Raw genomic sequence first — 23,722 nt, 5'->3', positions numbered from 1 at the left:
CATGTCATGCTCCCTGCATAGAACCTACTTCTCCCTCTGCCTGTGTCTCTGCCTCTCTCTCTCTCTGCCTCTCTCTCTCTCTGTCTCTCATGAATAAAATCTTCAAAGAAAAAGAATATGAACACATCAATCTATATCATACATTACCACAGAAGTGTAAAGCAAAAGATTACTTTCTCATTTGTTCCTAATCAGAATCCCATCAATTACTTTAAAAATGTGCATATATCGATACGATGGAAGTACTAATCAACATTGAAAAGAAAAAGCTAGAAATATTGACTAGGTTTATGCAAAAATAAGGAGGAATTTCACAAGTATTATGCTAAGTGTAAGAATTGAGACAAAGAAGTATACTATTTATGATTCTACTGATATGACATTCTTAAAAAAAAAAAAAAGAAAGAAAAAGAAAAAGAAAAAAATACTGTAGGGAAAGAAACTAGATCTATGGTTGCCAAAGGGTGGGAGCAGGTTGAATGGATTGACGATGTAGTGGTACCAAGGATCTGTTTTGTTAGGCAAGGGTTTTGTTTCTAAATAGGACAATTAATTTGTTAAAGATCAGTTTCTAAATGGTAAAAATGAAACCAAGAAAGCATCTCATGGAATAATTGGCAGAAGATAAAAACTCAGAGCCCATGCTATGGATATAGTGTTCAGACATCTAAAAGAGGGTAGAAAAATATGCAAAATGTGTGCTCTTCCAGTACTATTTGAATCATCTGTAAATCTCCCTGGACTTGAATTTAGCATATTGGCCCACTGTGCTTACTATACGATACATAGACTACTGACTGCTGCCAGGCAGTCCATCTAATAACTTATAGTTGAGTTGTCCTTGCATCCTTTTATTCATATGCAAATATACTGTGCTGCTTCTTATAAACTTGAGAAAAGGACAGCAGTGTGTTCAGTGAACCCTAATGGGATCCACTGATTTTCCCAGTCTCCCTGTAATCCAGATACAGAAATCTTACAGAATGCTGGAAAAGTCTGTTGTAGATTCCACTCTAGTATCAGCTTGGAGACCACGGGCTGTGCAGTCAGGGTGTTGAGCTACAAGTTAATTATTCACACCTTTATGTATTCATATCCCTATTTCCATTGGAGTTTCATTACTTTATGAATCCCCAAGATTATTAAGCCACTTACTAGCATGTATGTTGTTAATATTTTCATCTCAGTTTACTCTAAATCCTCTACACCTGTATGTATGGCATCTTTTTAACATAGGGAAATCTAAAATTTTCATACAGACTTGCTCATTGTAACATTTACTTTGGCTGAAGCCCTGTGCACGAGTAACCAGAGGCAATCTTTTCCATGTTTCATCATTGTTCTCCAGCTTTTTAGAAGTATTAACTTCATTTAATTCTCATAAGCTATAATTACACCCAGGAAACTTATTCACCAAGATCAACTGGCCCAACGTTACAGCGCTAGGAAGCCGCAAAGCTGATTGGCAGGAACAGAAGAGGGCTGGGGGAGCTCAGCACCCAGGAGCATCGGATAGCGATGCATGACCCTAGCCCGCCTCCAAGCTGGGACGCCATCCGCCCCAAACACTAAGAAGCTCTGCCTGCCGAGAGGGAAATGCAAATGCCTCTACACCTTGTCCTCCAATCGACATCCCTTGTCCTTAAGGCAGAGGTCTGGGACATCACTGGTCTCTCGCCTAAGCTGAAGAGCACTAGAATCGCTGCTAGGACTCAAATCTCATTACTACATGGGGAATAATGGCTGCAACCTCTCCTCGAGCGGAAGTTCCTCCCTTCCCCCAACCAGGAGCCACGCACGAAACCCAACCCCACACTGCTGAAGAGGAAATGTCGTCCACTGCACGGAAGTTCTGGACTACACTTCCCAGAATCCCTGAGCGGTTTAGGGCTACGGCCCCGCCCTCCTGGAGTGGAGGCCCTTCCGACTACACCTCCCAGAATCCTCTGCGGGATCGTGATTCCGGCCCCCCAGCCTCTATTGCTTTTGGTTAAATTCTGAGTGGCTTCTGCGCTATAAGCGTTTTTTTTCTTTTTGTAATTTTTTTTTTCTCTTCCCAAGAACTAGTACTTGGGAAGAAAGCGGAGCTTTTCATATGAAAATATAACTTTTTAGCAGAAAAGACAGAAAAAAGGCAAGCTTTTATTTTTTTATTATTATTATTTTTTTTTTAAGACAAACTTTTAAAGGGACTGGCTGCGTGCTGCATTAAGGAATATGGTATATCTCTGGGCGCCTGGGTGGCTCGGTGGTTGAGCGTTGGCCTTCGGCTCAGGTCATGATCCGGGGTCCTGGGATCGAGTCCCCAGACTACTGAGGGGAGCCTGCTTCTCCTTCTGCCTATGTCTCTGCCTGTCTCTGTGAGGAAGAATGAAGTAAAATCTATAAAAAGGGGGAGAAGGGGATACGGTATCTCAGGCTCAGTTTGCCTTGATTGCCTCTTTACATATGCCTGTATTCATCTACCTCTGACTGTGCTATCTGGCATAAACTATTTCTTTCAAGATGCTAAGAATCCACAAGGAATTCCGAGCACAGATCATGCTACAAAACAAACAGCAATGTTATTTCTGACAAGTGAAAGGAACTGCTCTGGCAAGGAGTTGGAGAAAATACTGCAATGGGGAAAAAAGGTTTTTCCTTTAAAATTTTTTAGTTTGAACTCAGACTTCCCTTTGACTACTCCTGTGTTGCTCTTTGATATTAAATATTTGCTATGAGTATTTTTCTTTTATTCAGGATGGGGGATAGGTTGAGGTGGGGATGGAGTCCAGGTAACTGACAAGTTAAACTACAGGAAGTATGTACTCACCTCTTTCCTTCTGGGCAGAAAACAATTTTTAAAATGAAACAATAATACAACAAGTATTGTATTGAGAATAATATAAAAGTATTGAGAACAGTAACATGAAACACCAAATGTATATACCTTAAATTCCACACTTAAAATCTTTCCCACAGTGGCTTCACTTATCATTTCTTAATTTTTTTTTCTGAAGTATTTTAAAGCTACTCCAAAAAAATAAAAATAAAGCTACTCCTTGACATTGTGATTTCCTTCCAAATACTACATATATATCACTTAAAATTACAATATTTTCTTATGTACACACAAAATTGTTACTTTATGAAACAAACTTAACAATTCTTAGTATTATCTAATGTCAGTTTGAGTTCCTGTTTACTGAAAAATTGCCTTTTATAGCTAGTTTATTCCAATCAATATCCAAACAGAGGGGCACCTGGGTGGCTCAATGGTTGACCGTCTGCCTTTGGCTCAGGTCATGATCTGGGGGTCCTGGGATCAAGTCCTGCATCAGGCTCCCTGCAGGGAGTCTGTTTCTCCGGCTGCCTATGTTTCTGCCTCTGTGTCCCTCATGAATAAATAAAATCTTTTTAAAAATCCAAACAGATTAATTGTATTTGATCATTCTTATTTAAAGGCTAGGTTGGGGGGATCCCTGAGTGGCTGAGTGGTTTAGCGCCTGTCTTCAGCCCAGGGCACGATCCTGGAGTCCCAGGATCGAGTCCCACCTCGGGCTCCCTGCATGGAGCCTGCTTCTCCCTCTGCCTGCGTTGCTGTCTCTCTCTCTCTGTGTGTCTCTCATAGATAGATAGATAGATAGATAGATAGATAGATAGATAAAATCTTTTTTAAAAAAATAAAGTTTCCCTTTGGAGAGGAAGCAAAAAGAACAGCAAATATGTAAAAACAGGGCTTAAAACAAGGAAACCATGATCACAAATCAGACTATGTGATCCCTTATATAACAGATGTTATCTCCATGAAAGGAAAAAAATATGTATTAATATCAGTTTTGAAGTTTCACATATATTAGGATAAGATAAAAGCAAAGCTTTTTTTTTTAGAGTAAAAGAATTTTTAAATGCAATGGGAGGGGGACACCTGGGTGGCTCAGCAGTTGAGCGCCTGCCTTTGGCCCAGGGAGTGATCCTGGAGACCAAGGATCAAGTCCCACATCGGGCTCCTTGAATGGAGCCTGGTTCTCCCTCTGCCTGTGTCTCTGCCTCTCTCTGTGTGTGTCTCTCATGAATGAATGAATGAATGAATGAATGAATGAATGAATGAATAAATAAATAAATAAAATCTTTAAAAAAATAAATGCAATGGGAGTCAGTAGAGCCTACAGTAAACCATCCAGCAATCCTAATGTTCATCTTATAAGTACAGACATTCTCTGACTTACAGTGGTTCCACTTACAATGGTGTGAAATCAACACCCACTCAGTAGAAACCATATTTTGAATTTTGATCTTTTCCAGGCTAGCAATATGCAAGAAGATACTCTGTCATGAGGTCGGACGGTGGCAACAAGCCATAACTCCGTTTTCCATCTCTATAACTTGGTCACTTTAAGAATGTTATATAATTGGAATCATATAGGAAGTTGGGTTTTGGGATCCCTGGGTGGCGCAGCGGTTTGGCGCCTGCTTTTGGCCCAGGGTGCGATCCTGGAGACCCGGGATCGAGTCCCATGTTGGGCTCCCGGTGCATGGAGCCTGCTTCTCTCTCTGCCTGTGTCTCTGCCTCTCTCTCTCTCTCTCTCTGTGTGACTATCATGAATAAATAAATAAAATCTTTAAAAAATAAAAAAAATAAAAATAAATAATTTAAAAAAAGGAAGTTGGGTTTTTCACTCAGTAAACTGATCTCAAGATCTATCCAAGTAATTGCATGTATCAATGATCCATTGCTTTTTAGTACTGAGTGGTATTCCATAACGTGGATGTGCCAGAGTTTGTTTAACCATTTACTTATTGAGGAAATTTTGTTTTAGCTTTTTTGCTATTATAAATAAATATGAACATTAATGTACAGATTTTTTATGTGTCTGTAAATTTTTTTATTTCTCTGGTAAATGTCCAGGAGTGCAGTGGCTGGGGTGTATTGTAAGTATATGTTCAGTTCTTTTTTTTAATTTTTTAAAAATTTATTTATGATAGTCACACAGAGATAGAGAGAGAGAGAGAGGCAGAGACATAGGCAGAGGGAGAAGCAGGCTCCATGCACCAGAAGCCTGACGTGGGATTCGATCCCAGGTCTCCAGGATCACGCCCTGGGCCAAAGGCAGGCGCTAAACTGCTGCGCCACCCAGTGATCCCTATATGTTCAGTTCTTTATGGAACTGCTAAACTTTTTTCCAGAGTGCCTGTACCATTTTACATTCCCAACAGAAATGTATGAGAATTCCAGTTTCTCTGCATCCTTGCCAGCTTTTGACATTGCCACTATTTTTTTCTTTGAACTGGGATGCTCTGTTTGAAGAAACAGTATTTATTACTAACATGTAGGTGGAAGTAGCACTCTGGGATATAAGATGGCCATAAAATTGTCAGGTCTATTATAGCTACAATAGAGCAAAACCTTATTAATTCAGACAACGCCGATGCAGAACTGCGATAATTATATATAATTCTTATTGAGTTAAAAGTTCAAATTGGAAAGATAATTCAAGACTTTTGATTTAGGTTTGATGATCTACTACCTATAAATTGCATTTGAATATTGAATAAAACTGGCAAAATAAAATAAGTATAGAACAGTTTGTAGAGTATAAAGTGCCATAAAAATAAAGCTACTGTAATTCACCACCCTTAACTTTTTTTCAGATGTTAAGAATTGAGATGTAATTGACATTAGTTTTAGGTGTACAAAATAATGGTTTGATATATGTATATATTATCAAAGAATCACCATAATAAGTCTAGTTAACATCCATTACCACATATAGTTACAATTTTTTGGTGATTAGAACTTTTAAGATTTACTATCTTAGCAACTTTCAAATATACGATACTGTATTAAACTATGATCACCATGCTATACATTACATCTGCAGGACTTAAAACATAACTTGAGGTTTTACTTTTTTACTGCACCACCCATTTCAACTATTCATCATCCTCTGCCTCTGGAAACAAATATTTTCTGTTTCTATGAGTTTATTTTTTTGTTTTAGATTCCACATATAAGTGAGAGCAGATGATATTTTTCTCCTCTGACCAGATAATTCCAAATAGCTGGTCTTCGTGTTACCAGACTCTTTGGTCTGCTTGATCAAGTTCATTTTGACACTGTTTTTTTTTTTGTTTTTTTTTTTTCCCATTTCAGTCATTGTTCTCTTCAGTGCTAGAATGTGTTCAACTCTTCTTTAAAAATTTTTTCTATTTCTCTAGTTTTGTTTTGTTCATGTATTGTTTTCCTGATTTAATTATCTATCTGTGTTCTCTGATAACTTGCTGAGCTTTCTTTAAAAAATTATTTTAAATTCTTTGTCAGGCAATTCCTAGAGCTTCTTTCTATGGGATTGGTTACTGGAAAATTATTGTTTCTTTGGTGGTATCACATTTCATTGATTTTTTTTGTTTTTTGGGGTTTTGCATTGCTGGTTTTGCATTTAGTGAAAACACTTCCTCCAGTCTTTACTGACTGGCTTCAGGAAAGCAATCTCTTCACCAGTCAGTTTGGCTACGAATTCTGAGGCTTTCTTAGACCTGTTCTATGGATGTGTCCATGCCATACCTTTTGTCTCCTCTTGGGGAAAGTTCTTAAAATGTATGCCTTCTCTTGATCTCTCAAAGCCAGGTTGAATACTGAGAATTTTATTTACAAAGCTAAATGTACAAATGAAAAGATCTCCTTCTTGTTAAGGCTGAATAATATTCCATTGTGTGTAGTATATACCATATTTTCTTTATCCGTGTATTTGTCAATGGACATTTGGGTTGTTTCTTGGCTGTTGGGAATAGTGGTGCAATGAACATGGGAAAGCAGATATCTCATCTTGCTTTCAGTTCTTTGAGATACATATCCATAAAGGTAATTATATTGTAGTTACATTTTTAATTTTAGGGGGAATCTCCGCTGCTGTTTTCCATATAAGTTGCACCATTTTAATTCCCACAAACAGTGTAAGAGTTCCAATTTCTCTATGTCCTCAACACTTGTTATCTCTTGATGTTTTTTTTTTAAATAATAGCCATCTTACCAGTGTGAGTTGATATCATATTGTGGTTTTGATTTGCTTTTCACTGATTAGTGATGTTGAGCATCTTTTCGTAAACTTGTTGGACATTTGTACATCTTCTCTGGGAAGTGTCTATTCAAGTCCTGTGCCCATTTTAAAATCAGGTTATTGTGTTGGTATTTATTATTGGATTGTAGGGGTTCCTTTTATATTTTATACATTAACACCTTATCAGATATATGATTTGCATAGATTTTCTTCCATTCCATAGATTGCCTTCTCATTCTTTGATTGTTTTCTTTGCTTGCAGAAGCTTTTTAGCTGGTTGTCATCCCACTTGTCTACTTTCACTTTTGTCAGTTGTGCTTTTGGTGTCATATCCAAGAAATCACTGCCAAGACCAATGTAAAGAGGTTCCCCCCTATGTTTTCTTCTAGAAGTTTTATGGTTTCAGGTTTTTTATTTAAGTCTTTAATCAATTTGAGTGTGTGTGTGTGTGTGTGTGTGTGTGTGTGTGTGTGTGTGTGTTGTAAGATGGGGTCCAGTTTCATTCTTTAGCATATTGAGGACTTTATGCTAAGGGAAATAAGCCAGTCACAGGGTAAAAATGGCATGATTCTACTTAAATGAGTTACCTAATTAGTCAAATTCATAGGAGAGAGAACAGAATGGTGATTATCAGGAGCCAGGGGGAAGGGGAAATGGGGAGTTGTTCAATGGTATAAAGTTTCAGTTATGAAAGGTAAATTAGTTCTAAAGATCTGCAGTACACCATAGTGTCTAAAAGCAACAATACTGTATTATATACTTAAAAGTTTGCTAAAAGGGTAGATCTCATGTTACTGCAAAAAATAAAAAATCCAAGAGACAGAAGGAAACTTTTAGAGGTGATACATATGTCTATTACCTTGATTGTTATGTTGGTTTTACAGGTGTATGCACATATCTAAACTCATTAAACTGTATACATTAAATATCTACAGTTTTTGTGTAACAATTATGCCATAAGAAAGCTGAGAACTAAATGTGACACACAAGGGCTTCTCCTGGCCAAACAGGAGTATTGTTCATGGGGTCTATGCAAAGGTTGAAGGTTGATCTCTGTCCTGAGGAAAAGTTGAACTAATTCTGGACCCCAAAAAGTTTCTTTCCCTGGTAAATACCAAATCATGGTTACCCTGGATTTCACCTCTGAGTTAATCTTTTACTACATTAATATCATCTTATAGATAGTGGATAATCTTATTAAAATATAACTTTATGGGGATCCCTGGGTGGCTCAGTGGTTTAGAACCTGCCTTGGGCCCAGGGCGTGATCCTGGAGACCCAGGATCAAGCCCCATATCGGGCTCCCTGCATGGAGCCTGCTTCTCCCTCTGCCTGTATCTCTGCCTCTCTCTCTGTGTTTCTCATGAATAAATAAATAACATCTTAAAAAAATATATATATATAAAACTTTATTCCCTAGAAAGGCTTTGTCCACATCAGGTGTAAGAAGCCTGTTCACCAAGATCTCTCATACCAGGTTTCTCATCATGTCTTTCAGTTTGCATACAGATGTTGAAGTGAGTCTTCCAAGTCTTTTATGTCTGCAGCTATCAAGGCTGACAAAGAATATATTTCTCATATTTTCTCCTTCATCACCATTGAATTACCCGAAACTCACTGTATTCTTTGACCTTAAAACTCCCACCGAAACAGCAATTATAGTTGTCACCTGATCAGTCTGGGTCCAATAAGGAGACAGAAACCATACAGTGATTTAAGTGGAAATTTAATATACAAATTATTAAACTTTTAAAAAGTAACTATACAATATTTTTAAAAATTCTATGTGGTACAATACTGAGAGTATCTAAGGAAAGACAAACTTGGGACAAACCTCAGATTCATGAAGAAAATATAGCTGTAGCCTACCGGATAGCAGAGAAGTTTTCTGTTTTGCTTGAGTCAAAGGTGGTCTCTGATTGCTGGTCAAGTGGGAAGCAACATTCTAGGGTATGAGTGGTATGTAGCCAAGTTGTAACAGGTGATGGAATGCATGGGCATGCAGAATGAGGAAGGGTGCAGATGGGGAACAGATGAGCCACAGCCAGTGGCCACGTACATGGATGCCCAGAGACAATGGGCGTGCATATGTTGGTAGAACGTCTGCAAAGGGTAGAGTCCACATCCAGAGGTCCACAGGAATGTGATCAACAGGCTAGAGTTTCAAGATCATCAAGGGACTGCATTCTTGATGTGTGGCTAGTGCAGAGTAGGACCAGATGTCCTCAATTCCACTGACCATGCAGCTGCTACAAACAGCAGAAGATTCCTCTCTCCTGAAATCTCCCTCCAACACCCTTGGCTGAGAAAGCTTAACATTGTGTTTTCTGCAAAGGAGAAATGCTCAAAGAAATTTCTTCCATTATCATAGAGTATGTATCAAAGGGTGAATTTGGAACTGAAAGGCAATAACCTGGCACAGTGCCCCTACACTGAACTGTAATCATTGCCACTTCCAAAGTCCCAGCTACTGGTATGGTAAATGTTGGATTACATAGGAAGACATACAGTAAAGTCAGAAAACCAAGGAATGTAAAAAACAATAATCAACACAGAGACACAAAGGAAGGTCACACAATGTAAGACAGCTGGCTTTCCCGCTGGTCCATTTAGAGTATTCATCCATGCAAGGCGCTAAACTACAGCAGCCATCTGGTGATAGGTTAAGCCCATTGCCTTCCATCCCTGGAAGCACCTTTCTAAAACAAAACCTCGGGCAGCCCGGGTGGCTCAGCGGTTTAGCGCCACTTTCAGCCCAGGGCGTGATCCTGGAGACCTGGGTTCGAGTCCCATGTCGGGCTCCCTGCATGGAGCCTGCTTCTCTCTCTGCCTGTGTCTCTGCCTCTCTCTCTCTGTCTCTCAATGTGTGTGTGTCTCTCATGAATAAATAAATAAAGTCTTTATAAATAAATAAATAAAACAAAACCTCAAAACCTTTCACCAGGACTTGCTTTCTCCAACAACTTACTCTCTCCACCATGAGCTCTACTCACAACCCATTATGGAAAAACATCATATAAGGATTGGTAAATGTCTAATGACAAAACTGTTATCACAAGCATCTGAATAGAGAGAAGGAAAATAATTTGGGGGAAGCATTTCCCAAATTATGCATATCCCCACTTGGGTTAAACAATCAAAATAACCCTTGAAACAACACTGAAAAGTAAAGTGTAGAGTGGTGAAGGGGACCACTCCCAGGGCTACTCTGTGCTCTAAAACTTCTTTATCAGTCAGGGGTCATCCTGTAATGATCTTTTACAATGTGATTTTTTTTCCAATGATAGGTCTATATCATTTTTAATGGTGATATTTTGTTTCATTACATGGAAGTACCATAATTTATTCAATCTCTTAAGTATTTTCAGGTTGCTTGCAACTTTTATTATTATGAATATTTTTAGAATAAGTTCCCTTCTGAAGCCATCTTTTCCCACTTGTGCAATTATACTGTAAAGATAAATTCTCAGAAGTGGAATTATTAGTTCAAAGACAATGCACATTATACCCTTTGATACATATAGACAAATTCCTCTCCAGGAATGTTGCACTCGTATTTTTTCCCACCAACCACTGGTTTTTCCATTCCGTTACTGACACTGAGTTTTATTAATGTTTCACTGTGGATGCTCACCTGGATCACTAAGAAAGCAACACCTTAGTATGGTTTTATTTGATTTTGAATGGCTGTTCCATATGGAAACCATAACTTTAGGAAATTATAATGCAAGAAAAACTAGAAAGAAACATGATCCAGGGATACCTGGGTGGCTCAGCGGTTGAGTGTCTACCTTCGGCTCAGGTCATGATCCTGTGGTCCTGGGATCAAGTTCCGCATCAGGCTTCTCGCAGTGAGCCTGCTTCTCCCTCTGCCTTTGTTTCTGCCTCTCTGAATCTCTCATGAATAAATAAATAAAATCTTTTTTAAAAAGAAAAAAAGAAGAAAACATGATCCAAGGGGCTCCTGGGTAGCTCAGTTGGTTAAGTGTCTGCCTTCAGCTCAGGTCATGATCTCAGGGTCCTGGGATGGAGTCCTATATTATCAGTTTCCCTGCTCAGCAAGAGGTCTGCTTCTCCCTCTCCCCCACCTCGACTGCTTGTGTTCTCTCTCACTCTCTCTCTCTTTCTCAAATAAATAAAATCTTAGAAAAGAAAACATTATCCAAGTGAAGAAACCTATAAATAAACTAAGATACCAAAAAAGATATTATTAAAGATGAAAAAATAAATTGTGAATATATCTCTTCCTCCCAAATCCATCTATAATCCCAAACTAAATCACAATTGTGGGAGGTACTTGACAAAATAAGCACCTTCTAAAATCCCACTTTTATTAAAAGAGAAGCAGTGGTAGCCAGCTTCTGATAATGAACACCCTTGGCCTTCTGTAAGTTGTTAATTACTTCAGTAAATATTAGTTTTACTTAATCCTCTTTATTAAGACTATTTGAAGGACACCTAGTCTGGCTAATTTCTTATTGACAAACATTTCCCATTATTACACTTTACAGAGTTTCTCTACTACACGGGATTTCTTATGTCTACAGATTGCATTTTTGCTAGTTTTACCACATGCACATTGTTTGGAACATTTCTTTTTTATGCACAAACCAATGAATGAAGATTCTCACTGAAGAAGTCCTATCCACACCATTTAAGGTAGCTGCACTGCCACATATAACCTTAAATATTTAGAAGTTTTGAATTCAATTATGAAGTTGTTTCCTTACGTGAACTCCAATGACCATGAAATATGTTGCCGTTAAATCCCTCTGTCATAGTTGGCATAACCTGGGCAATACCAGCAAGAAATAAACTGCCAAAATATCAGTAGTATAACACAATACATGTTTATTTCTTACTCAAGAAAAATAAAGTCCAACAGAGGTCAGATAGCCATCTTCTACCAATCAAGCCTGGAACAGCCTCCAAAGTCGCCATCAAGACAGAAAAGGTGCCCAGAGGGACATCACAAGATGTTTGTAAGGGCCAGGCCGGGAAGGAGCTTATATTACTTATGCTCACGCTCTGTTGCTTGGAACTCTATCACATGGACCAGCTCTTAACTGCAAGGGTTTCTGGGAAATGGAGTCTTTATGTGACCAAGAAATGGAACCAGCTGAGACAAACACACAGCCATGCCTATAAAGTTAACACTCGACAGAGCTTCTTCCTGTGTAGAAAATCTAATGGAATGGACTAATATTCTTACCACGTTAATAACATGGGTTTCATTTCTGAGCACTCTTCTGAATATCTTTCCAGTGATACTCCTTTACTTTGCCACTGCAGCATGTGACAGCTGATGAGAGCTTTGCAGAAGTTCTTGGGATCCACAGTAGAATGCTCTTAAGAACCCCTGCTTGAGTGCTGCAGGATGACATCATAGGTGGCAGTGTTTTTGTCCTTTGCTGCCGCAGGCCTTCTAGGAACTGAGTAAGCCTTTATTGCCTGGAATACATAGACTTGCTTGCTTTCCCAATTGGCTCATTTGAGAATTACATTGAGACTGTTTCTGTCCTTTCATGCAGTCTTTGTTGAGCAAGAACGTCTGAGCTGTAGCTAAAGCCCTGGCCATGCTCGTGACATGTATATTGCATCTTACCTGCATGAGCTCTCTGGTGAGCAAGAAGATATGAGTTGCGACTGAAGCCCTTCCCACATTCTTTACACTTATAGGGCCTCTCTCCTGTGTGCACTCTGAGATGCACATGAAGATCTGAATTCCGACTGAAGCCCTTACCACACACATCACATTTATATGGTTTCTCTCTGGTGTGGTCTCTTTGATGTAAGTGAAAATATGAGCTATAACTGAAGCCTTTACCACAGACTTCACATTTGTAAGGTTTTTCTCCCGTGTGAACTCTCTGATGAGTGTGAAGAACCGAACTGTATGCAAAAGCCTTTCCACACATATTGCATTTGTAGGGCTTCTCCCCTGTGTGGACTCTCTGATGAATGTGAAGGTGTGTGCTTTGGCTGAAGCCCTTTCCACACTCACCACACCTATAAGGCTTCTCCCCTGTGTGCAGCCTCTGGTGGACTTGAAGAACAGAGCTTGAACTGAAGCATTTGCCACACTCACTGCATTTGTAGGGCTTCTCTCCAGTGTGGACTCTCTGGTGGACAAGAAGATTGGAGCTCTGATCAAAGCCCTTCCCACACTCCTCACATTTATAGGGCTTTTTCCCTGTGTGTACTCCCTGATGAATACAAAGAAGCGACCTAAATCCAAACCCCTTCCCACACACATCACATCTGTGAGGCATCTCCCCTGTGTGGACCCGGTGATGGTTGTGAAGAGACGAGTTGCGCCTGAAGACCTTGCCACATTCAAGACATTTATAGGGTTTGTCTCCCAAGGGTCCTTTTTGATATCTGGGAAGTTCTGAGCTCTGCTTGCAGCCCTCTGCCCACTCTTGACATTCATAAGCTTTGTCTTCTGAATGAGTTTTATAATGAACAGTAAGATCTGAGCTCTGACTAAAGTCCTTTCCACACTGGTCACATGCACAAGACTTTTCTCCTATGGGAGTGCTGTGATGAACAGGAGGGTCTGCACCATCTATGAAGCCCACACCATAGTTATTACATTTAACAGGTTGGGCTACCACAGGGACCACGTTATGCTGTTTGACTGTTGATTCTGTAGCCAAGTGTTTTCTACAATCAGTGGGTCTACAAGGTTCCTCTTCTTTACATTCTTGGGAATCACCATGATCACATGTCTGACTGACGCCATCATCACATTGAGCACATCCATACAGTTTCTTGTTCACATGAATTCTCTCATATTGTCCTTGAGAATTCTGGGGCTCAGTCATCATATTGGCTCCCTTCCAAGATTCTGGGGTAAGGACTTGTGTCAGGCCTTTCCACGATGTGCCATCTTGATTTTCTAAATTAATGGCATTTGTTATATAGTTTTCATTTTCAGAAATCTGAAGGGAGACTCTCGCCCACTCTTCACAGAGGGAAATATCTTCTAAATATTGGGGACCCTCTCCTTGAAGATTCATGACATGCTCCTGACTCACCGGTAATTCACTGATCCTTTGTTTCCAAATCTGCCAGAAGTAGAGCACTTCTTGTGAGAGATAACTCAACCCTTTCCCCTGAAGATGTGAAATGTTGTTTTTAATCCTGTCTCCTATGAGGAGAAAGAGAATTTGGCTAAGAAAACAAGTAAGTCATACCTCCAGAGGTTTTGAGAAATGAAGTAAGATGGGGTGGGAAGTTGCCACTGGCTTCTATTGCTATAGGAAACAATAAGAATCACAGTACTTCTAATCCATGAACTGCCAATTAAAAATCAGATGTTGCAGGGAAATCAAAGGAAATTTTGGGAACAATTATAAAGAAATTCACTCTCCTGCTGTAAGAGCAGCTGATAAGACACCTTTAATCATTTCGCTACAAAAGGAATGAGGAAGGGATACCTGGGTGGTTCAGTCGGTTAAGCATCTCATCCAACTCTTGACTTTGGCTCAGGTCATGATCTCAGGGTTGTAAGATTGAGCCCCACATTGGGCTTTGCACTGAGCATGGAGCCTGCTTGGATTTTCCCTTTCCTTCTCTCTCTGCCCCTCCTCCCACTTGTGCTTGCTCTCTCTCTCTCTTTCAAAAAAGGTACAGGGAAGGCTCCCATATGATTCATGGTGTATTTGTGTGTACAGATAATAATGTGAGTGCTGGACATGGTAACAGACACAAAGACCTTCCAAGATACCATATGAAATTGCAGAAACAAGCAACAAGTCTTGTCTCCTGTTAATGTCCCTTCCTTCACATTATTGTCACATGAGGTGGGAATATCATGTGTGTTTCTTACAACCTGCCCAACTGTATATAGTTGGCCTAAAACAGCACTGGGAACTGATATAGGGATAATATTGTGAAATATGGTCCTGGGGTGGTGGGGGGAGGCACATGTACACCTTTGAGGCAGGCTTAAAGATACACCCTTTTCTCTGAGATTTTCTGGATTCCACAAAGAGATAAAGTGATTTTTTCTTTTATTTATTTATTTTTTTAATAAGTAACCTCTACTCCCAATGTAAGACTTGAGCTCAGGACCTTGAGATCAAGAGTCGCATGCTCTAAGATTCTGTAAACTATTTCCTTAACATCTTTTCTTTAAATAGTTGCAGAACCTCAAATAGCTATGACTATGAGAATGGGCAATGTGGCACTGTCAATGGCCTGGCCCCAGAGAAGGAAGATTTGTACTACAGGGCCACAAAACATAGGGAGATGAGGTAGAAGAGGGTCGTCACATCCTTGGTTCCCTAAAATGGGCTTCAGAATGACATGAATACTATGGTCAAGACCATCTGGACACTGCTTCTGGCTCAAGGTAGTTTCTGAGTCACTTTATTGAGAGTGATGTAGTTTGTAAGATAGTATCAGAGAAAGGGGGACTTGGAGCTACCCACAAGGGGCCTAAAGGAGCAGTTTTCCAGTTGTTTCAACTGTATCCATAGTAAGAAAAGCATTTGTACTGTGACCCAGTATGCACAAATAGACTGTTAACTACAACACTTTTATCAGCTAATACTTACCTTACTAGGTGTAATGTACTCTGATAAATTCTTTTGTGTTCTGGTCCATTAATCTGTCTTGCTTTTTAAAAGCTGCTGATTTTGATAGAGTAACTTGATTTCAGACTCACTGACAGTTGAATCCTGCAGACTAGCCATATGTCTATAATCTATAGACACAGTGGTACTTAGTTTCATATGGTTATTAAAAACACAGGGTCTAGGGGCACCTGGGTGGCTCAGTTGGTTAAGTATCTGACTCTTGATTTTGGCTCAGGTTATGGTCTATGGGTGGTGAGATCGATCCCTGAGTCAGGCTCCTCACTCAGTGGGGAGTCTGCTTGAGATTCTCTCCCTCCCTTTCCCTCTGCCCCTCCCCACTCTGCTCTCTCTCTCTCTCTCTAGAAAAAAAGCAAAACAAAACAAAACCCCATAGGGTCTAGAACCAGATTAGGAGGGTTCATATCTAGTTCTTACAAGCTATGTGACCATGGGCAAGTTATTTAACTACTCTATGCCTCAGTTGTTTCTTTTGTAAAAGAAGGAATAGCAACTATCTTATAAATTAAAAGGTAATACATATCTGTATATGAGCCTCTGAGAAGTAAAAATTAGATATTTATCAATGAGAAAGCAAATAAGCTGATACTCCTATCACACTCACTATACACAGATCCTGGTTTTGGTTCCTTGAACACTAGTTTGCCCAAAGCACTGGTTTTTCTCTAGAAGCAACCAAGGGACCAAGGCCTGTGGTAGGGTGTGAACTTTATCAACCTCGCTTTGAGAAACATGAGAGCAGAATGGAAACCTAGAGTGAAAGGAAGCCAGGATGGTCTCGCTAACGGTATTAGAGGCCCATGGGGCCAGGGGGTGCAGGATGTGAGGGTTCCCTCACCAACACTTCACAAGGGGCCATTGCTCACATTAATCTATTAAAACTCACTAACTTCAGGGGTCTCCTTAGCATGTGCATCCCTCAGGTATTCTCTCCAGTGGGCAAAGTTTCTCTTTGTCCTCCAACTGGAATGCTCTATCTGGTTTGAAGCTGATTATTTGAGGAAACAGGACCAGTGGTTTGCTGCTTAGTTATAGAGAGTTGTTGTCCTCACCCACTGAAACAAGGTTCCTGAAGTTCTCCAGCATCACGTCCTGGTACAGGCTTATCTGGGTCTTGTCCAGTAGCGCCAACTCTTCCTCGGTGAAGACCACAGCCACATCCTTGAAGGTCACAGTTTCCTAAAACATTGAGCACATGCCAAATGGACCATCCACAGACGACCAGTGGCAGAAGAGCAGAGCTGGAAGATGTGTGGGTCATTAGGTTTTATCTTTCTGCTCCAAACTCTCCAGTTTAAACTCACTTTGTAGTGCTGGAGCCACCATTCTGCAAATCAAGCTTTCAATCTGAGAACTGGCTCTACGTGAGGTTCTGTCTGCCCCAAGGGGGCACAAGAGGAATTCTGCAAGGTTGGGGGAGAAAGAAGGGACTTGCTCCTGCCTGTTTGCCTTCTGTTCTGGTGTTACTGTTGGTGGCAGCAGTCCTTCTGGGTACCAATAGCTGAAGTCTGGGTCCTTGGCCCCTAGGTTTCTTCGCTGAGCTCAGAGACACCAGCCAGCCAGCACCCCCTCCTCACAATTCTGCATTTCAGCCCCACAAGGCCCCCCCCTCTAACTTCTCATAATTCAATCTCTCCCTTTGGTTCCCTCCACCAGGTTAGTAGTTACTTCCCAAAGTTGGTACTCCCATAATAGAGTTCTCTCTTTACCCATCAGTGTCTTGGCTCACAACTCCATGCCTAATCAACAATTCTATTGAATTCTTCCTGTTCAAATAGCCAGTGTTCAGGCACCTGGGTGGCTCGATAGGTTAAGTGTCTGCCTTCAGGTCAGGTCATGATCTCAGGGTCCTGAGATGGAGCCCTGCATGGGGCTCTCTGTTCAGTGGGGAGTCTGCTCATACCTCTCCCTCTGCCCCTTCCTCCCTGCTTGTGATCTCTCTCTCAAATAAATAAATTAAATCTAAAAAAAAAAAAAAAAAAAAAGCCAGTGTCCTTTTTATCCTGAATGGACCCTTACTAGTACAAAAAATTGAGAAACAGAAAAAATTCAAAGTTTTGTGTAGGCCAAGTTTCTCTTCTTTCCTCTGCATTGCTTATGTCCCCATTAACCATCCACAGTCACACAAAGAATGTTCCAGTAAACATCCATGAACATCTGTCTTTGAGCGCTTATAAGAGTATTTTTATAAAATAAATTCCTAGACCAGAGACTACTGAGTTACTTGGGTATGCGTATTTTACATTTTGACTGATATTGTCCAAATTGTCCTCCAAAAAGGTTGTGCTGATACATTGGCCTAGTAGTGTCTGGGTGTTCATTCCCTATCATACATCAAGACTGGATATTTTATTTTCTCTGTCATGGCAAATTAATCTATTTCTATTGGACTAAGCAGATAAGGCAATTAAGAGCGTTGGCTGCCAGACTTCTTAAAAAATAAAAAGGAAATTATGGGGAAAATTGGGAGCATTTGGGTATCAACTAAGTATTAAAAAACAGTGGAATCAGTAGTGGAATTTCTGGCTCATAGGGTAGTTCTATTTTTAATTTTGGAGGAACCTCCATTCTGTTTTCCATTGGGGCTGCACCAATTTTCATTCCCACCAACAGTGCATAAGGGTTCTTTTTTCTTCACATTCTGGCCAACACTTGTTATTTTTTGTGGTTTTGGTTTTAACCATTCTGACAGGTGTAAGGTTTTTTACTTGAGAGAGAAAGCGAGAGTGAGCGAGTGATCAGGAGAGAGAGCACAAGCAGAGGAAGGGGCTACAGGAGAGGGAGAAGCAGAATCCCACTGAGCAGGGAGCATGACACAGGGCTCCCTCCCAGGACCCATGATCCCAGGCCACTGGGATCATGACCTGAGCCAAAGGCAGATGGTTAACCAACTGAGCAACCCAGGTGCCCTATCACTGTGGTTTCAATTTGCATTTCCCTAATGATGAGTAATGTTGAGTGTCTTTTCATGTGTTTGTTGGTCATCTGCATGTCTTCTTTGGGAAAATGTTTGTGTACTCTGCCTATTTTTTAATTGGATTATTTGGGATTTTTTGGTGAGTTGTATAAGTTCTTTATGTATTTTGGATATTAACCCCTTATCAGAGATAGCATTTGCAAATATCTTCTCCCATCCAATAGGTTCTTTTTTGGTTTCTTGCTGGTTTCCTTCTCTGTGCAAAAGCTTTTTATTTTAGTGTAGTCTTAATGGTTTAATTTTGCTTTTGTTTTCCTTCCTAGAGGAGACATATACAGAAAAATGTTTCTATGGCTAATGTCAAAGAAATAACTGCCTATGTTTTCTTCTTGGATTTAATAGTTTCAGGACTCACATTTAGATCTTTAATCCACTTTGAGTTTATTTTTATGCATGGTATTTACCCAAAGGAAATGAAAATACTAATTCAGAAAGATAAATGGACCCCTATGTTCACTGCAACATTATTTACAATAGCCAAGATAATGGAACCAACCCAAGTGCCCACTGATATAGATGAATGGAGGATAAAGAAGATGTAGTATACATCTACAGTGGAATATTACTCAGCCATAAAAAGGAGTGAAACCTTGCCATCTGCAACCACATAGATAGATATAGAGAGAATAACACTAACTGAAACAAGTTACTCAGAGAAAGACAAATATCATATGATTTCACTCAAATGTGGAATTTAAGGGGAAAAAACAAACGATTAAAGGAAAAAAAGAGACAAACAAAAAACTAGATTCTTAAATACAGAGAATAAACTGGGGTTGCCAGAGGGGAGGTAGCGGGGAGGTGGGGAAACAGATAAATGGCATTAAAAGTACACTTATGGTGAGCACTGAGAAATGTATGGAATTGTTGAATCATTACATTGTACACCTGAAACTAATAAAATACTCTGTTAATTTTATCTGAATAAAAATATAAATTTCTTGAGTGTGATGACAATAATGTGGAAATGTAGGAAAACATTATTCTTAATAGATACATGCTATAGTATTAGGGATGAATAATGATGCCTGAAATTTATTCTCAACTGGGTCAGCAAAATGAAATATAGATATTATGTGTGTATATAGGTGTATTATGTACATTTGTGTAACTGTTAACAACTTGTGAATATAGGTGATTATGCATTACACTATTTTTTCCATTGTTCTATACATTAAAAAATTCCAAAATAAAAAACCGAAAACAGTAATCTAGTATTAACAGTCATCCCCTGGGGATCCCTGGGTAGCTCAGTGGTTTAGCACCTGCTTTTGGCCCAGGGCGTGGTCCTGGAGTCCCGGGATGGAGTCCCGCATCGGGCTCCCTGCATGGGGCCTGTTTCTCCCTCTGCCTGTGTCTCTGCCTCTCTCCCTCTCTCTCTGTGTCTCCAATGAATAAACAAATAAAATCTTTATTTTTATTTTTATTTTTTTAAATAAAATCTTTAAAAAAAAACCCCAGTCATCCCCTAGCCAAAAAAATAAATAAATAAAAATTTAAAATACTATCACTGCACTTATCACACTACCCAGTTACATGTTCTCTCAATAGACTCTGTACCTCAAAAATACTTCCAACTAAAGCTGTGAGTAGTTACAATGTATTTCACAAATAATTTATTACTAGCTATTGTTCAACAACCAAAACCTGACAATTATTTTTTTTTATTTTTTTTTAAACCTGACAATTATTAAAAAAAAAAACTGGGGAGAGGCTTTTGAACTGCATGTTTGTGTACCCTCAAAATTCATATGTTGAAATCTTAACCCTCATAGTGACAGTATTAAAAGGTGAGGCCCAGAGGGAGGTAGTTAGGTCATGAGAGTGGAGCCTTATGAAGGGGATTAGTGCCCTTCTAAAAGATTTGCTAGAGTGCTGACCCCTTCTGCTATGTGAAGACACAGCAAGAAGAGGACGAACTATTAGTCAGAAAGCGGGCCTTCATCAAACACCAAATCTACCAGCTTCTTGATCTTGGATTTCTTAGTCCTCAGAGCTGAGAAAATAAGCGTCAGATGCTCTTAAACCACTCAGTAAGTTTTACCAGCACTGCTTTTCTCAGTGGATGATGAAAAAATGGAGTTGGAGTGAGTGGACCAGGAAGTACAGATACCCGACAGCCCACGTAGGACAGACAGTAGGAAAAAGGGGTTAGGAATGCAAGCTCAACCAGCCTAACTTCCTTCTCCTTTCTTGGCTCCAACTGTCTGGCAAAACAAAACACCCATTTCCCACCACCTTTTGCAGCAGGGTGGGTCCCTTGCTGGGATCCTATGCAGAGATTGCCATATGATGCAAGTACAAGGACAGTCCAAAAATATTAATAAACCAAATTTATAAACCAATACAGATATAATCAAAGACTATTTTTTTAAATTTTTATTTATTTATGATAGTCACACACACACAGAGAGAGAGAGAGAGAGAGAGAGAGAGAGAGGCAGAAACACAGGCAGAGGGAGAAGCAGGCTCCATGCACCAGGAGCCCGACGTGGGATTCGATCCCGGGTCTCCAGGATCACGCCCTGGGCCAAAGGCAGGCGCTAAACCGCTGCGCCACCCAGGGATCCCTAATCAAAGACTTTAAAATCCTTTTTTCTCAGCACACAGTATCATCTATGAAGTCTTCCTGTAAAATCTGGAACCTAAATTTATTCAAGCACATAGTGCTTCCACTTACAGAAAACGTTGTACCTAGAGGAACCCATTGAATTACACCAAAAAGCCAAAAAGAGGCATTTTTGAGATAAGGGAAAGATGATTATTGCCAAGGTATTAGATGATACCAAAGAATTACTGATAATCTCAGCCATTTTTTTTTTTTTTTGTATTTTCAATAGCAATAGCTACACTTTGCAATTTGGCAAAATTCCCTCATGCTCCCCAATTCCACTCAAGGACCAGTGTGTATTTCCTTGCCTCTTGACTTTGGATTTGGCCAAGTGATTTGTTCCAGTTCTGAGCCTGGGCCTTAAAAGGTCTAGCATGTTTCCACTTATTTCCTTGGTCCTCTGCCAGCACCCAACACATCTACACTAACCAATACAAAAACTGCTACCATAAGCAGAGCACTACCAAATAAATATCTCTGGCACTGACTTTGGGATCCAGCAGCAATACTTTGGGAAACTTATCAGAGGCTGGAGAAATGGTAGGGTGATACGGTGTGGAATATTTGGTAAAACAGCTGCTGGCAGTAATGTAGAAGAGGGAAAATGTACCTAATGGGACTCAGTGTGGACTCAGGCAAGATAGTTTCCAGGCATGGGCACCTGGGTGGTTCAGTGTTTGAGCATCTGCCTTTGGCTCAGGTCATGATCCCAGGGTCCTGGGATCCAGTCCTGCAAAGGGCTCCCTGAAGGAAGCCTTCTTCTCCCTCTGCTTATGTCTGTCTCTGTGTGTGTCTCTCATGAATAAATAAATAAAGATCTTTAAATTAAAAAAAAAAAAGATGGTTTCCAGGCAGAGGAAATGAGTGAGAGCTCATTTATTTTAGCTTGCACACAAGCTACTCTAAGAAAGTAATGAGCTCAGAACAAAATCAATATAAAATGAAATAACACCCAGGATCTTTTAAAATGTTTGGGACATCAAACTCTTGGTTTCAGCTCAGGTCGTGATCTTGGGATCATGAAATCAAGCCCTGCATCAAACTCCATCTCAACATGGAGTCTGCTTAAGCCTCTCTCTCTCAAATAAATAAACCAACCTTAAAATAAACAAAATGCTTCGGGAAAGAAAAAAGGAAAGTGAAAGAGATAGATTAAGCAGATGTGGCAAAATGCTGAACCTGCATTATGGGTACTACACACAGAGATTCATAGTACTATTTTCTCTTTTTGTGTATTTTCATAATTAAAACATTTTTCATGATTTAAAAAAAATCCTTGCTCTACCCTCTGATAGCCTTTTTTGATGCATCAACTTGGCTAGACTACAGTCCCATTATGGAAGCAAACATTAATCTAGGTGTTACTGTGAAAATATTTTGTAGATGTGATTAAATTCCATAATCAGATGACTTGGGAGGAAGACTATTTTTACATAATCTGGATGGGTGGGCCTGATCCAATCAGTTGAAAGGCCTCAAGACCTGAACTGAGGCTTCCCTAAGAAAATAAATTCTACCTGTAAACAGTAGCATCAGTCTAAGAGTTCTAGCCTGCCCTGGGACTTAACAATTTGCCTAGCCCTCATAGTCATATAAAATAAATCTCTTACAAATCTCAATATATATCTTATACTGTTTCTGCTTTACTGGTTGAACCCTGATGGATATGGATACATACACACTCAAATCTTGCTACTTCTGTGGACTGGACCCAGCGCTACTCCATGTGTAGTCATGTACAGGCACTTGGATGCTGTGGCAATACAACATTGCTCTAAGAGTTTCTGAATGCTGGGCTCTTGGATGGCTCAGTTGGTTGAGTGACCACCTCTTGATTTTGGCTCAGGTCATGAGCTCAGGGTAGTGGAATCCAGCCCGTCAGTCTCCATGCTCAGACTGCTTCTCTCTCCCTATTTTTGCCCCTCCCCCACCCACACTCTCTCTTTAAAATAAATAAGTATTTTTTTAAAGGGGCTCTGAACTCTTACTCTTGATTGCTATATTGATCTGCTCAGTGACAAGCAGCTCATGGACTAGCACTTGTGTGCAAACCTCACTTGGAGTAGCACTGAACTAGACATCTGGACATCTCTGAGCCTGTTTCTTCATTTCTGCAAAGGGAGTAAAACCACCTATTTCATGCAGCTGTTATAAGCAAGGTAAAGTGCCTAACAGAGCTGTCACTCAAAAATGGGCGACCTCCTTTCAGAGAATAGAGGTATCTAGCTCCTCGAAGTGACAAGACCAAAAAAAAAAAAAAAAAAAAAAAGTGACAAGACCTTCAAGAGAGAGAAAGGAAGCCCTAACTTACCTGGAATTTAATCATACTGTCTTTGTCTTGGAAAGAGCAGAATCCTGTGAAAGCAGAACTGCAAAGAAAGAATCCATGAGAACGTGGGTTTAATAAATTGTGAGCGAATCCTGGTTTCTCCTTACCTGTACAATTTTCACACACATTCTTCTCTCCCAAGATACCTTCACCTCTCTTCTCATT

General features: G+C 39.9%; 2 protein-coding genes across 5 annotated transcripts in view; both read right to left on the bottom strand.

Annotated features, from left to right (window-relative positions):
- Nucleotides 1-2,141: 2,141 nt before the first annotated feature.
- LOC112645336 (zinc finger protein 285) overlaps nt 2,142-23,722 on the bottom strand; it is a 37,368-nt gene continuing 15,787 nt past the window's right edge. For 2 of the 4 annotated variants that reach the window (XM_049109438.1, XM_049109440.1), the window contains exons 2-4: nt 23,540-23,597; nt 16,693-16,819; nt 2,142-2,382 (exon numbers count right to left, since the gene is read on the bottom strand). In XM_049109438.1, the coding sequence (XP_048965395.1) occupies nt 2,171-2,382; nt 16,693-16,819; nt 23,540-23,554 (354 nt within the window). In that variant the 5' untranslated portion in view covers nt 23,555-23,597 and the 3' untranslated portion in view covers nt 2,142-2,170. Of the gene's footprint in view, nt 2,383-14,077; nt 14,191-16,692; nt 16,820-23,539; nt 23,598-23,722 lie in introns of all 4 variants that reach the window. The other 2 variants (XM_035712505.2, XM_049109442.1) reach the window with 2 other exon arrangements.
- Nucleotides 8,748-14,071, bottom strand: ZNF285 (zinc finger protein 285). Its single transcript, XM_049109437.1, has one exon. It carries the CDS (start codon nt 14,057-14,059, stop codon nt 12,536-12,538), a length of 1,524 nt encoding a protein of 507 aa, XP_048965394.1. The 5' UTR covers nt 14,060-14,071; the 3' UTR covers nt 8,748-12,535.

This window comes from Canis lupus, chromosome 1 (assembly GCF_003254725.2).
Source record: "Canis lupus dingo isolate Sandy chromosome 1, ASM325472v2, whole genome shotgun sequence".
In the NCBI taxonomy this organism is placed as follows: domain Eukaryota; kingdom Metazoa; phylum Chordata; class Mammalia; order Carnivora; family Canidae; genus Canis; species Canis lupus.
This window is presented reverse-complemented; position numbering and strand designations above follow the sequence as displayed.